Genomic DNA, 15,524 nt, shown 5'->3' with positions numbered 1-15,524 from the left:
AACATGCCTTATTTTGTCATAAGAAAAATGAACCGGTGAAAAGTTCAACCCAATTTTCACAAAACCAATTTTCTCTAAATGTTGCGTTCACACAACTTTGAGATTTCCAACATAACAAATCCCAAAGTTATTTTTACGCAACATTTTGCCATGCTCTTTTTGTTAAAAGTAAACTGTTATTTTTTATGTTTAACTTAATTATTAATCAATTAAGAAATCCTCGAGTCTAGAAGAATTTTTCTAAATACTTTGTGAGGCTCGCTATTCCAGGAGAATTAATTAAAGAAGTAAGATGTCTTTTGTGGCTCATAAGTCTTCCAATTACACTGAGAAAGCTACCGACGAAAGTCTGGCGGCCCTAAATATGGTTTTGTGGAGAAAAAAAAAAATATCTTCGAGATTAAATTGTGTTAAAAATTGGATTTTATCTAAAAAGAAGTACATATTTCAAATACAAAAAATTGTCAGACAAATACCTACCTACTCAATATAAATGTGGAAGCCGTTCGGCATTGTTGAGGGCAGAAAAAAACTTGGATTAAACAGAAGCAAATATGGTTTACTCTTATGGTGAGAATGTTTGCTCTCTTTCTTTATGGATAAGCTTAGCGTGAAAATTTCTCACAGGACAAAAGACATTGAACTCTTCATAAGTGGAAAAAATATTACAGCGATTATAAAAAAGGGGTGGTAAAACGACTTTAGAAGTACTTGATTGTGGATTATTACTGGAGGGTGGAAACAAAAGAAGCACTTCAAAAAATGTTCAAGTGGGTTCTCTGCGTGAGTTCCCTTTTCTAAAAGAGGCAACTGTAATCAGCCTATTGATCAACGTAAAATGTAGCTCTTCATTTCACTATAACGAAACTTTCATGAAATGATATATGAACAGAAGATCATATCATGTTTAGTGTCCACATTTTAACACATTTCCGAATATCATAAAATGCATATACAACGCAAATGCGTTATGTAAATATAAAGTAGAGACAGATGCTAAATGCATGATGCAAAAACTTTATGAATACTGTTAATTAAAGACATTTTTTATTACACAGCTCATTAGAGCAGTATTTTATTGGTCATTCTGAGGGTTGATAGTGTGCATTGTGAACCAGACTTTTCTAACAAGATACAACAGTTTTAGGGGTTGTAGCGTTATATCCATAACCGTAAATGTAGGAGGATAATTGGATCTCTATTACGGATATTGAGAGGGTAATTTGGGTTTGTTGTAGAACTATAATATGTTGGGAAAGGCATGCAAAGCGACTATCAGAACGAGATACTTTCAGGATATTGTTTGTAATTTTATTAGATTCATTTGTAGCACGGTGAAACCTTACAAAAGACAGTTTCAGATTGTTCAAAAATTTTCTGTTAAAAAATGTGCAAATTTAGATTTGTTTGTCTTTGTTTTAAAAATCGTAGGTAGACTTTTACTTTTTTTAAATATTTTTTACTGAATGATCTATCAAACAATATCAGTTGCTTTTTGGCAGGAGACATCTCTGGTCTCCCATCTTCACACATCAGAAAAAAATTAGCAATCCTCAAGACTTCTCACACAAACAATTTATCCTATTTCAGGACCAACAATTATGAATTTCTATTTTTTGGCGAACCACGTCTGAACGACAAAACAAACACACTAATAAAAAATATTTGCTTCACACATCACGTCAAAGATTATTTTTACTACAAATATTTGTACAAATGTCCCGAGGTCATTAAATCTGCACTCCACCTCACGACAGCTGCAAAATGCATCGTGCAAAAAATTAACAAATATTGCAGTCGAGCACGTGAGGGACGTTAATACACGAGTTTTGTGTTGGATTCGTTTAATTTAATATTTCTACTTTAATACAAGACATTATTCATAATTTCTCTCCTATTTACGTCAAGATGAAGCACGCATCTATTTATTTTTATTAAAACACATTAATCTCTGTTCTGACTCATGATTTCCTACAATTTATGTCAACATCCAGGACTAATCACAACATGGAAGGGTTGTGACAGTTGTATAGCTAACAAATGCGTAGTAAGACTGCCAAATGAATAACTTTTGACTTAAAAAAATGTGTAGCCAGTTCAGTGACACCAACACAGAGAATTTTTCACCTCTTAATCATCAAAAGAAAAACGAAATAGTAGTTATTTTCATATGAGTAGCGCTGTCAGATTGCTTTGCAGGTATGAGGCCAGGCCGAATACCTGAAAAGTGACAGCGCACGAATATTAAATAACGTTTTTCGTGTTCGTTTGGACAAAGTCTTAAAAAACATTAATTAATTGTAAATTTTTATCTTTGACAGATGTCAAGTTAGGTATAAAACCGGGAAAGTTTATATATTTAGTTATGTACCACTTTCCCGGTTATGTATCTCAGGAAACGAACATCAAAACATAATAGTGTGCTTCTTGAAATATTGAGCTTTTCGTGAGTAAAGGCTGTATGACACGATGCTAAATTGGTAATTGTTCACTTTAACTACTTCTGGAATTTTCGCGTTTTTTCTGGCTAGACAGCCTCAGGACGTGCTCCTACATCGTTTCCCACCAGTCAAACCTTGTGCAAATGAAAATTTTCCTTACCCTTTAGTTATACTAAGACTTAGCGCGACCTTGAAACACAACAAGAGAGAAAAAAAAGGCATTTGCACAAGGTTTGAATGGTGGGACACGATCTAGGAGGACGCCCTGAGGCTGTCTAGCCAGAAAAAACGCGAAAATTCCAGAAGTAGTTAAAGTGAACAATTACCGCTAAATTTTGTAGAAAATTTGTTAGAAAATGAGAGAGGACCAATGAACGATCAGGATCTGACAAAGACAGACTATGATCCTGATCGGTTCATTGGTCCTGACTCCTGATCGAGGGTCTCTCTCATTTTCTAACAAATTTTGTACAAAATTTAGCATCGTGTCAAACAAGCTTTAGAATTTAACGACAACGATCATAAAAAGCTAGTGGTAAAAGGGACTTACTTCAATGATGTATTAACAGTGGAAGACGGAAACAGCAAAAGCTCTTGAAAAAAGTACTGGAGTACTTCTTCTGCGAGTTCTTTTTATAAGAGTGGTACTACTTATGATGATAAGGATAAATGTAATGAGTGTATCATGTGTGTAGTTCTCCATTACACAAAAAACTTCTATTAATTTTAAATGACCTCTTCAGTTCCCAAAAATTGCAAAAGCTTTTAAGCTTTATTAACAGCACCTTCTGGTAAAGAATTTTAATAAATCGTGTAAATAGTTAGTCTCTTGATTTTGTTATTGGAACGACTGCTGGAAAACACGCTAGAACTGCTCAATTTAATTCCTTCTATACAATCGGATTATTGGAGTGTTTTCGTAATACATACTTCAATAGTTCCATTTTTGTCTGCGAAACAGATTTCCAATGCTTTGTGAACAACAAAAGCAACAAGCTCTTTCTACTTTAAATGCCACTAACACAATTAGCTCCGGTTTATTTCAACGCGGACAAAACAGTATAATTGAAATTGATTGGTACTTACTGAGATAACAACACGGAAAGAACAATCTACAATAATTTGCGAGTTTTATGAAGATGCCGGTGTTAAATAACAGATCAGGGATTAAACGGATCTTTGCAAGCCGATTGCATTAACTTGGTTAATGAGCCTGCTGCGTAGAGGAACGAAAGAATCAGACTATGAAAATAAAAATTTATCCCACTGAATCGGATTTCAATGGTCGTTTCACAGCATTAAAACGGTCTGTTTGCTTGCTGAATAACAAATGAAACAAACTCCTTATTTACACTTGAAGTGCGACCAACTTCGTTTCGTCTCAGTGCGACAAACAATGTCGTTGGACTTGATCGATACCTGCTGTGGGAATATTCTAGTTTGCAAGAGTAGATTCCATTTTGTACGAATAAGGTTGAAACATGTAATAAAATGTGTACTAGTTTGAACTACGCGCCTTTTCACGTCATAACTGTTCGCGTCGATGTTATTGGCTAGAATGATAAAATTTTCAGGTTGCATGATGTGTTGTCATTTTGATAAACACATATTCATAATGAATGCGTTAACAGCTTTTTTTGTTCGATATTGTCAGAATCTGAGAGTATGAACGGATTTTGATAAATGTCACAACTTGTCAAAACGAAACGTCAAGCTAATTTTAAAGATTTTAAACGATTTGGAGCCTTTATGGTGCTCGTTTCAATCGCGTTTTAAGCTGGCCCAGTCATGCCAAAAAAGCGCATTTACACACGAACTACTATTTTAAAACCGTCAATTAGAAAAAATTGTTAAGGATAATTCATGATATCTTCTTCAATATGTAGTCAAATTTCTAAAAATTTTCAAGAATATTATTTGTAAAAACCATGTGACGTCTTTATATGATTCATAATCTTAAAAAAAATTCTTTATAAATTTCGTTAAGACTTCTTGCGTTTCATGAAGTTTACGGATAAATGAAGTTTTCCTAATCTCTACACAATGCGAAATAAGTTTGTACAGACCATAAAATCCGTAAAGCTTCTTTAAATTATGAAATTTGTGTCAATTGATTATACCTTCAAATTCAAATTTCTTTACGAACTTCACGAAGTCTATAACATCTTTATAAAATCCACAACGTTCTCATTCAAAAGAGTCTCCGTAAGTCTTAATACAGCGTTTAGGTAATCCGCAAAATCGTTACCTTAATGTGCAAAGTTTTCTTGAAATATGAATTTTGTGACGTCTTCACTACGTATTCATCAAGTTCCTTGTAAGATGTGATTTCTCTAAGAAACTGTAGGAATCTTTATATTTTTACAGAATCCGCATTGTCTATAAAATCTTTATGAAGTTTCTATGAAAACTGTGGATTCTTTACGACTTCTTTGTGGAATTCATACCATCTCAGCGATAACCGAAAGATCATATCTTTATAAAATTCCCAAAACCTTCATAAAATCTCCACGAAATAGATTTATGCTGTCTCTGTTAAATCGTGAATTTTTTTAGCACAATTCTTGACATCGTTGCGAAATCTCTACCTATTAAATTCATAAATTCAAAGACATTGTATGCAGTCTGACATCCAATGACTACTCCCCTCCAAGAGTACCCCATCCTACCAAGTCTTTATCTGTTACTTCGGTGCCACCTCCCAATTTCCCTGCATCACGAAACACGAAAGTGCACTGTCCGGATGCATTTTGCATTCCTCCACCCCCCACACTCCCGTTTTTGCCATCGCACCTCAACCCGCCGCCAAACCTTCGTGTTACCGCCCATTGTAACAGCGGTTCCACCCCGACCATGTATAATGCATCAAGTGGTTCCAGAAGTGCAGATAATATTCGCGTTTCGATTAGCGGTCCGTATAAGGTCGTCTGGATGAGGTGGTTAGACTGTGCGGTTAGCGCACTTCTCTCTCCCTCTCGCCGCCTCTCTCTCCCGCCCCGTGTAATTTAATGGAATTTGTCTCTGCCCCCCTGCGCGCCGCCTTTGTTAACCCCCAGAACTCGCTCGCGAGCGGCTTTACAGACCGCAGTATTGATTTCGTCCCCACGTGATGCCGTCCCCCTTCGGTCCGCCGCCACCGCCGCCGCCAATCGCGGTCGTTTCCAGCACGCTCCACGGATCATCAGACACGACAGCTTCCGTTTGACAGATGGAACTCGTCACGCCAACCCCTCGAAACCACTTCCGGTCCGCGAAATGCCGGATTGCTTTATTACTGCATGGTCAGGACGATGGGTGCGTTCGGGAAGTGTCCACTTAACTCTACCGACCCTCCACACTTAAGCCCAAATCTGGTCAGCTAATGGACCAACAAACTGTCAAGTTTCAAATGTTGCAAAAAATAGAAGCTACAGTTTTGAAAAAAGTTTCAGAGCTTTTGCCAACGTTACGCAACTTAAAAAAAGGACCTCATAGGCTTCATGTACACATCAACTGCTGTAGATAATGTTATCAGAACTATTTAAGCTTCCTTGATAAAAATGAAAGGGTGTAGTTTAAATGCAAACGCGTCTACTCAAACAATGACCGTTTATCTCTGGAAGTGTGAATTGGTTGGACACCAAACAAAGACCTGTCCCAATGGGTACTGTCATAACTTAGAAAATGTATGACAGCAAAAATTGCTTCACGCCCATTACCCACTATACACTTGCCCACTTATTGCAGGAGTGAAATTCAGTTTCCTGTTATTACCAGCTATCCCAGCGTTCGCTGTAACTTAATTACACCAATTATCAATTAGACCACGGCTACATCTTCATTATCTCAAAGCACTGAAACTCCTCAAAATACCTAACCTGACTCCCTATCGTTAGCACACCCACGAGATTCATACCTGTTTAATTAACCAAACAGATGAACACGAATTACAAGAAGTGTGACTGAGACAAGAAAAACTGGACCAGATTTTGAAAAGTGAACGACAAACTTGTCACTGGAAATCAGCGGTGCCAACTCGGGTCCGAGTATGTTAACATCTGCTCGATTTAAGTAGAATAGAACAATAATTTCATCCCTGATTAGGGAGCCCCTCGATACGAATTGAATAGCTGGAAGTTGGGGAAGCACTCTCATTCAGAGCATTCTGATAGGATAATAAAGATAAATGCCAGCGCATCTATGCCCGACTCACGTATAAATTTCCTGACATTCCCTCATTATTTTCACTCGAACGATGAAACCAACTTCCACATAAATAATAATACCCATATAGCACATGCACCTTTTTTGCAAATTATGTTTGTCTTCCTTGGACAAACGTCTGACAGGATTCGGTTCACACATGTTTGCGATAAACCGCACAGTTGTTTGGGGAGAGGGTCCCAAAAGGGGTCGATGGCACTCGAATGCAGTGGTAGTCAATAGCGGGCAGAATATTTGGAACACCCTAATAGGGGTACTCAGAAAATTATGACCAATCGAAAAGTGAGTTGGAGTGGGTTTGCAAAAAATAATTCTGTTGATATGTATTTCTCTCCGCAGAAAAATAATTGTTTTGTGCTGTTGGGATTAAGTGACGGGAGAGAATTATTCTTTGTGTAGATTGTGGTTGCTGTAGTTCAATATAAATGTAATGGCGCCTTTACAATATAATTAGTTGAGTCAAGTTCTGATGGAAAAGAGTGAAAAAGTTTGCATTTAATTCTAGGTCGAGGGAGTTTTTTTTTTATTATTTGCTTTATTCCAAGTGACACGCAATAAATCCATTTCCAACCTTCCGTTGACATATGTTGCGTAAAATGAATTATTTCGCAATCTGGTTATACTTAATGTACTATGTCCAAAACACTTCATTTACTGTTGAAATTTGACATACCACTTGATTTGTTTGTGAAAACTTGTTCATATTAGGTTGTTCCGTTTAAAAATGTAAAGTTAAAATCATTTGGGCCAAAGTGGAAGGATTTATCATTTATGAATAATGCAAACGCGCTCCATCAATTTGTAACACTTTTTCTGTGCGCCAAAATCCACGAATTCATGTCTGAGGTGACATTTTCCTTTTCTTTCCTCCGTGCTAACTCATAAATATTCGCTCCGTTCACACTTTCTGAATAAGCATTGCATGTTCCACAGCTATAATTACCGAAATAGAACACAAGAAGTCAGCCGCGATACCACTTGACCTTTTACACTTTCAAAAATTCACAAGTTATCTTATCAATTTTTTTTCAATTTCGTTCGTAAAAAAATGAATTAATTACACTGCCAATTAAGACAAGCGGCGCATTAAAGCATAATTATCTGGCAACATCAAAAGCCACTCCAATTTTACAATCTGGGCTGGTTCGTTCACTTTTTGAATGTGCACTCGTTTTTTATTGTTCTCACTTGTCTCGGCTGGAAACGGTCCAAAATCATTTGCTAAAACTTTCAGTCTGGACTGTCACAGCGGGTTTTGTTTTTAATGATTCCAACTTTGTACACATTTGCTTTGTTTCTTGGAAGGCATTACGAGATGTGATTTGCATCTAAATTTATGATAGACTATTGTTTCAGACGTAGTCACGTCGGGTCTAACACATTTCTAGATTCTCAACAGTTTAAGGAGGATGTCAGTTTAAATTGTCAAGCGACGTACGAGTTACATTACAAATTTATATTTCCCCAATACTTTTACTTCATCATAAAATGCACATGACTCGTAACAATAATGTTAAACAAACAAAATAAGACGACGATTTTGACAATCCATAGCAAACACTTTGATGCATGGTATTTCTCTAGTGATTTGTATAAGATAAGAAAAATGAAGCTCCGAGGTCACGCGTCGGCCATTTCTCAGAAAGGCGAGATTAAAGAGCGCACTTATTAGATAATTGAATTATATTTCCTTTTCACAATTTATTCATCGCAAAATCATCAATGTAAATAAAATTTAATATTTTTTTTAGCAGAAACCAGCATTTTGCCTATGATTAGAATCTGCTTTACCTCCAGAATGCCTTCGGCTTTTTGATTTTCTTTATTTCTTTTACAATACATATTATTCTGAAAACTTTATTTCGTCCAACACTTGTTACGAAATTTATAACAAATGATCTCGTATTTTAAAAAAATACACCAAAACAGTTCGTTGGCATTCAACTTGGTAATCGTAATTGTTTACTTTAGCTCCCGGTCGAATTTTCGCGTTTTTTCTGGCCAGACACCCTTAGGGCGTCCTCCTACATCGTTTCCCACCAGTCAAACCTTGTGCAAATGCCTTTGTTTTTCTCTTTTGTTGTGTTTCAAGGTCGCGTCAATGTCTAGTATAACTAAAGGGCAAGGAAAATCGTTTGCACAACATTTGAAGGTAAGGAGGATGATCAGGAGACGCCGTCGAACGGGACCGGGAGCTAAAGTAAACAATGACCTTCAACTTTTTCAAAAATTTAAATGAAGTACAAAAGCTACATATGTAGGTATATTAAAGACGATTATGGGTTTTACTAATTGGCAAATGGCGGCGCGCGACCTTGAAGCTTCACATTTGCTCTCCAGTGGACGTACAAAAATCTACCTTGGCAAATGGAATCCCTAGGAGGGAATCGATCAACGACTCGACTATCGTTTTCCATCGCTGAACAGTTCCCCAATTTATCAGATCAACGTACAAAGCAAAGCGGCAATTCTTCAAACACCTACTCTTGAAACTTGCACTCAATTAGTGCCGACGAGCTGAAAAGGGTGTAAATCCCCTGCGGCTGGTTTGTCCCAACAACACACGATCAGAGCAAATGGTTAGCTTTGGCTCACACCTGCTTCTGCCACAGTCGAGGGGAACACAGCTCGATAAGCAAGCGTTACAATTAGCGGCAAATGAGCGGAACCTGAACCACATCGTAGCAAATTGTAATTGATTAGGTTATAATAAAATTAATAGCTTCCGACAAGCGGTCGGAAAACTCCCGGAATTCGTAACAAACAACCGAGCTAAACTGTTTTACTTTGGGGGTTGAAAGAAAAATAAGAGGGTCCCGCCACTGATTCTGGACCGGGATGAAGGCTGTTCACGTCAGTTCACGTCTGACAGGGCGGATGAAGTGTCGGTGTATAATATTTTTATTTATTTAGGGTCGGGACGAGGGTTCTCGAAGAACTGACGTCCTTTCACAGGAAAGTAATGTTTCCAGAGCTACATCCATTATTCAGGAAAAAACGCGATGAAATGGTTGTTTGTAAAGAATCGAGCGCGATGGATTCTAATCTGAGCAGACGCTGATAATTAGCCTGATTAGTGGCGGAGTTCAGGATTAAAAGTCTTGAAGATAAGCAGGAGTGGGTTAGAGCGTTCCTTTGTTCCGTCGAGGAACAATATAAAACGCCAGAAATACAAAGCGAGGCTCTTCTGAATATAGTTAGCGCACGCAATTATGCCATTAAAACCTACTGAATATTTCATGTCGTTATGAATTATGAATAACTACACGGCTCGCGTGATTATCCGGAGATAAACCAATGTAGAAAATTGTTTCATTAGTAACCCTCTGAATGGTGCACATTTGACATTGCTAAACGACCAAGTCTGCACAACGCTCAAACCATTCGATCAATTCCCTCCAACTACCACCTGTTCAGTACTTATCTTACAAAAAAGCCATCGGCAACTAGGACCAAACTAAATTAAGACAGTCCTGTTCGTTTTGTTTTGGGCAGTCCGACAACATCGACACCCGAGACCGGACCTGAATATTCATGAGGTCTACACGAACACTGACCACAAAATTTACTTCAAAAAAGAACGTTTCTTCACCCTTCAATGAACATCGATTTTTTCCAACCACGTCAAAACATCCTGTCAAGCTACTACACTATCCAGCTGTCGCTCGCACCCCGGCTGCTCTAAATAAAGACGTACCCCACTGAGTCGCCGAAGAGTCGCTTCGCGGTGAAATGACTTATAAAGCACGTAATGGGTTTGCAGTTCTGCAGAACGTTGAATTAACTCTAGTTTTTTTTTGAGTTTTGTTACTAATGTTACTAAAATTGAAAGAAAATTTTTTGAAAATTTAGGAACAGCAGGTTGCTAAGCGTCTGGTGGTTGAATAACGGTTATTAATTCTGTACAATTTACAAAAGCGAATGAAGTCGAAAACTCTTTGAATGGATATGATTGTACCAAAATAATCTCTTCCAAAGCAAACATTGTGGGGCTTGGTACGATATAGTACCTCTTTCTAAACCTGCGCTGAGCTATTCGCGAGTCTTGAAAAGGTTAGGTACACACAGAGCGTCCGTAAAAATGGCTTATTTATAGAGGAAGAAGTGTAAAAAACAAACACCCTCGAAACGCCGATGGATAAATATTAGGATTAGGTATTTGTCTAAAAATATCTCTTTCTTTCCATCACTGTAAACACGTGAGACTTCCTTTCTTAATTTAATATTTAACTTGAAACTTCCCCGATAAACAGTGAGATCCAGATTTAAACCCCCATTTAAAATAATTTGTGGGCGTTTAGAGACGTTAAAATGGTAAGCTGTTAATAACATCCAGAAAGGTGTTCCTCTTACGTGTAAATAATTTTCGAATAATCTACAGCGAATTTAAATTTCAAACAATTTATTTCCCCTAAGCCGAAATAAATCAAGCTTAAAATGTAAAGTGGAGAAGAATGGCTGCACTGCACGACACCAGAACTGTAAGTCTATTAGTACTTTCTACAGCCAACGCGACCAGAATCCCAAAATAGATCGAAACGAGCGATATGAGCGTTTTTATTTGAATTTCTTACATTTGTTGCAAAAGTACTGCGGGCGGGTTGCGACATTGTAGATTCACCAAGTCGAGCACTGGAGTGGGTACCGTGATCACCCCTTGACTGACGCAAATCTTGTCGCGACCAGCTGTCCTTTTAGCACACAAGGGAGATTAGTTATCAAAAAAAATAAGATAAGGGAACAACCGGAAGATTCGGTTAATTGCAGTGAAAAGTGAATTGACGAGGAAGAAGATTTTTTTGTCTTTGGAAAGTGGTGCTGTACTGTGCAATTGGAAGTTATAAACCGTGTGATTGAAATAATTCCGGGGCATAATATGCTGGACATCTGCTATTGCATGTCTAGCGCACAATGCTTTTGACATTTTGCCATTACTCGTGTTATGAACGGTGGATTAAGCTCAGACGAGTGTGTCGGTCATGCCACATTGGCCTTTCAATTATTTTGATATTGTATAATGGCGTTCGTTACCGTTATGCCGTCATTTCCACAACTACGAGATGCACGTAATTACCGTTTGTGAATTTAGCTGGAAGCATCAACGAACGCCCAATATTTACTAGTCTGTTATGGTGCTTCTGCTCATATTACAAATCTGACGTCCATTGTGCAAAATGACATTATCTGGATTATTTCCACGTCGTGGCTTTTGGATGTCATTTGAATTGTTACAATGTGCAAGGGTTCTGCAGTTCAAGAATACGAGAAGTTCGAGTTAAATAACAAAAATGATTCGTTGCAACGATGTCTAATGAACATGTTTTAGACAGAAGTCGAGAATGTTTTGTACAAAAATTTAACTTTCTCATCACAAAGCGAAAATGATTACTGAGTATAGTTGACCACTAAAAACAAAAGCAAGATGATCATTTTTATATTTAAATTACAACAAACACAGCTGCATTGCTCTAGTGATCTATTTGAAAGACACAAAAGTGAAGCTTGAAGGTCACGCGTCGACCATTTGTTAGAAAGGCAAAATTAAAAAACGCGCTTATTGGACAACCAAAATAAAATAAATTTGACAAAGATTAAATTATAATTAAATACAATCACTACATATTTGCGAGTTCAAAACTGTTTCATTACAAATCGGTCCTTATTTTTACTAAATTAAATTATGTATTTCTAATATATTTTGCCTTTTAGGATTCACTGATGGCTTTGTGTTGTAGATATTCAATTTCTTTTCACTATTCTTCCGAACACTTTTTTATACTTAAGTCTTCGCAACAATGTTTGCAATATACCTAATAACTAATAAGTTTCTTGTAAAAACACAATTATGTTGATTAACGCCAGAATCTTTTCTACATTAAATATGAATATACAAACAAATAAATAATATCGCCTGTAAAGAATTTTAAAAGTAACAAACAGTTCAGCGGTATATTGCAGGAAATTATCTCTTTCCAAATGAGCGATCACCGTTACAATGATCTCCCATGAACTTCATGTTTTATAAAGACTTGCGATATTTTTAAATCTTGCAAGGCTGCAAGTTTGCTTTTATTGCATTTTTCCACCATTATTGTAAACTGGTGTACACCATAAATAAACATCTCAAGGTAAGATGCCACGAGAATTCAAGAAAGGCTTCTAATATGAATACAGGCTAAAGGAATGCATGTTCCTTATTACTATCGCGCGTTCAAATGAAATCCTGGGTTGGGAAGGCCAGGAAACCGTCAATTGTTGTGCTTTTTTAAAGCGTAGAATAATTGGAGCATGTTGACAGCTAACCTAAAATTTAGAGCCAAAAAAATCTTTCTTTGTTTCTTTCTTTGCAATGTTTTATATTAAAAATAGAATAACTTAACGATTCCTATTCTCGAAGCAAATATCTAAGGGCACCCTTTGCTGAAAACAAACATGTTCAATTATGTCTCGATTAAACATAAACAAATGTCATTCGTGTCAAACGGCGGGAAATTCAAATTTTACACTGTTCTAAACGGTTTAATTTTTCCAACGTCTACTCAGCCCAGGATTTCATTTGAACGCGCTGTATCGTGGTTCAAACAATAGAGCCTGTACTTTCGAAGTACATAACATAAAAAATTATCGCAACAGAAACTTCATCAAATTAACTTTAAAAAATCTTGTTTTTTAGAGGTGGATAAGAAGTGGCATTTTATGCGTGATATGTGTATGTATGTACTTCATTTTAGCAGTGAAGTTATTTGTCAAAGATTTATTTCGTTGTCCTAAAAAACATGCGATGAATGAGAGACAAGTGACAATCGCAGGAAATGTTTTGACAGTTGCCCGTGACAAGGTGCATGTACCGTAAGTGCTTGTTACACACCTCAAATCAGGATCAAATGACCTACTAACGACGCGGGTAGTGGTTAGTGGAATAAAGTAACCAATAGGGAGGTCGCATTTCGTTGCAGGATTTTGTAAGTGGCGCACGCAACCGCCTACCAGGAAAAAATAGTAGGTTTTTTTTCAATTTATGTTTCAAAGAAGACCTATAACATTCCATGTTTCAAACAACAAAGGGGCTGATATGGTACGTAAAACTATTCAATGGATAATAATTAACAGATATAAAACAAAAAACGACATCACACACATTATCTATGAATTAAAAATTTCTAACTGGATCATTGTTTACAAGTCGAATGTTTCAACGGTTTATAAATTTTGACAGTCAGAACAAAATAATAAGTACTACATATAATAATAATTGTAGTAACGTTTCCAATAACTTGTGCAACCCACTACAAATGTGAAGTTTCAATTCCCTCATAAATTTGAAAATTTTATTGGGAAAGTTTTCAGCAAACTTGGCATTTAATATGACTGTAAAAGGCTTTATTCGGAGTCTGTGAGATTTCAATTAAATCCTGGAATTCCCAAAGACATCTCCTCTTAACATCTCAACAAATATTTCCAAAGTGTCTCAACAGTCTCCAAATTGCGACACAATGAAGAGTGCATCAGCGTCATTGCATGCAGGCAAGTATTGGTGTTGCCACAATCAACTCCTCCCCACCATTAACCTTCAGATCTGCACAAATCGTGCGCAGTGAGTTGCGTCGTCCAGAAGAGTTCCGAGTGGTGTGCAACACATACGTGCAACTCAACGATTGAATCAATACCAATTATCATAAAAAAGCAGCCAACACAGTGAAAAACCAAATCTAAACTTGGTGTATCTTCCTGGGAAGATGAACAACGCCGACGGAACCGACGAGAGGTTCCTTTGGAATCAGGAATCAACACGTGATTTGATAGAATCGTACAAGAAGTACCCAGTCCTGTACGCACCAAACCACGACAACTACACGGATAAAACTAAACGTTTGGAGGCCCTGAAAGCCATCAGACGAGAAATGATCAGGCACGGCAGAAAAATAACCGTCGAAGATATCAGAAAGAAGATCAGGGTGTTGCGCACCCAATACGCCCGTCAACTGTCCAAAATCAAGAAGAGCCAGTTGGGCAGATCAAAACGCGGAAACGTCTACAAACCGAGGTTTTGGTGTTTTGCGCAATTGGAGTTCTTGAGCAATTCTGATGCTGCGTCGAGTGTCGACGTAAATTCTCGCGGAATCTATTTAGCAATCACTACTTTGATTGTTTTCAGTGTGACAGTCAAGCTGATCAGGACAGCGAAAGCTCGCACGAGGAGCATGGCAAAGAAACACAAGAAATCCACAAAGAGATCGGGTTGGTGAACAGAAAGGAAAGCACATCGACGCGAGTTTCTCCGGAGCCGTCAGGTTTCGTACCTGGTGGCAGAAATGAAAGGGTTGAAGATGATTTGTCCACGTTTGGGAGGTGAGGTGGTGAATGAATAAAAATTTTTAATTGATTTGGTTGGGTTTAGGTTGGTTGAGTTCGAGTTAAGGAAGATCAGTAGTCAACAGTCACTCCGGAAGGCCAAGAAAGAAATTATCAATACTCTAATGGATGCCCAAGAAATCTGCGATGATTAAAATATGATACGATAGTTGCCGTTGAAAATTAAGAATTAATAAAGCCATATACGTAAATGAATTGTGTATATTGCAAATCAGAAGAAATAAAATTTCAATGGTAGGCCACAAAATGAATGCAACAAAATTTTTAAAAAGGAAAAAAAGAAATTTTACGAGGTATGATTCTGAAATAACCCAATTCTCTTCATGCAGAAAAAAAATGGCTCCTAATCCCTGATACATGGAAAAACTAGAGCAAAGTACTCGTAGTATTAATTTAAATTTGAAATATTTTCGAAAACTATTTTTAATCCTTGACCTTTTTGAAATGCATAAAATTTTCCATTTAAAAGGGGATAACGAAATCCAGGCTGTCTTTTATTTTACCAAT

The 15,524-nt window shown here is 37.2% G+C and overlaps 2 protein-coding genes across 10 annotated transcripts in view; one reads left to right on the top strand and one right to left on the bottom strand.

Annotated features, from left to right (window-relative positions):
* sbb (scribbler) overlaps positions 1-15,524 on the bottom strand; it is a 148,815-nt gene that overhangs the window by 13,788 nt on the left and 119,503 nt on the right. The gene's annotated exons all lie outside the window — the stretch shown is intronic.
* On the top strand, positions 14,174-15,514 carry LOC138124710 (uncharacterized). Its single transcript, XM_069039861.1, has 3 exons — positions 14,174-14,749; positions 14,800-14,993; positions 15,043-15,514. Exons 1-3 carry the CDS (start codon positions 14,381-14,383, stop codon positions 15,149-15,151), a joined length of 672 nt encoding a protein of 223 aa, XP_068895962.1. The 5' UTR covers positions 14,174-14,380; the 3' UTR covers positions 15,152-15,514.

The sequence above is a fragment of the Tenebrio molitor genome, chromosome 2 (assembly GCF_963966145.1).
Source record: "Tenebrio molitor chromosome 2, icTenMoli1.1, whole genome shotgun sequence".
In the NCBI taxonomy this organism is placed as follows: Eukaryota; Metazoa; Arthropoda; class Insecta; order Coleoptera; family Tenebrionidae; genus Tenebrio; species Tenebrio molitor.
Note: the sequence above shows the minus strand (reverse complement) of the source record. Positions and strands in the feature narration are given on the sequence as shown.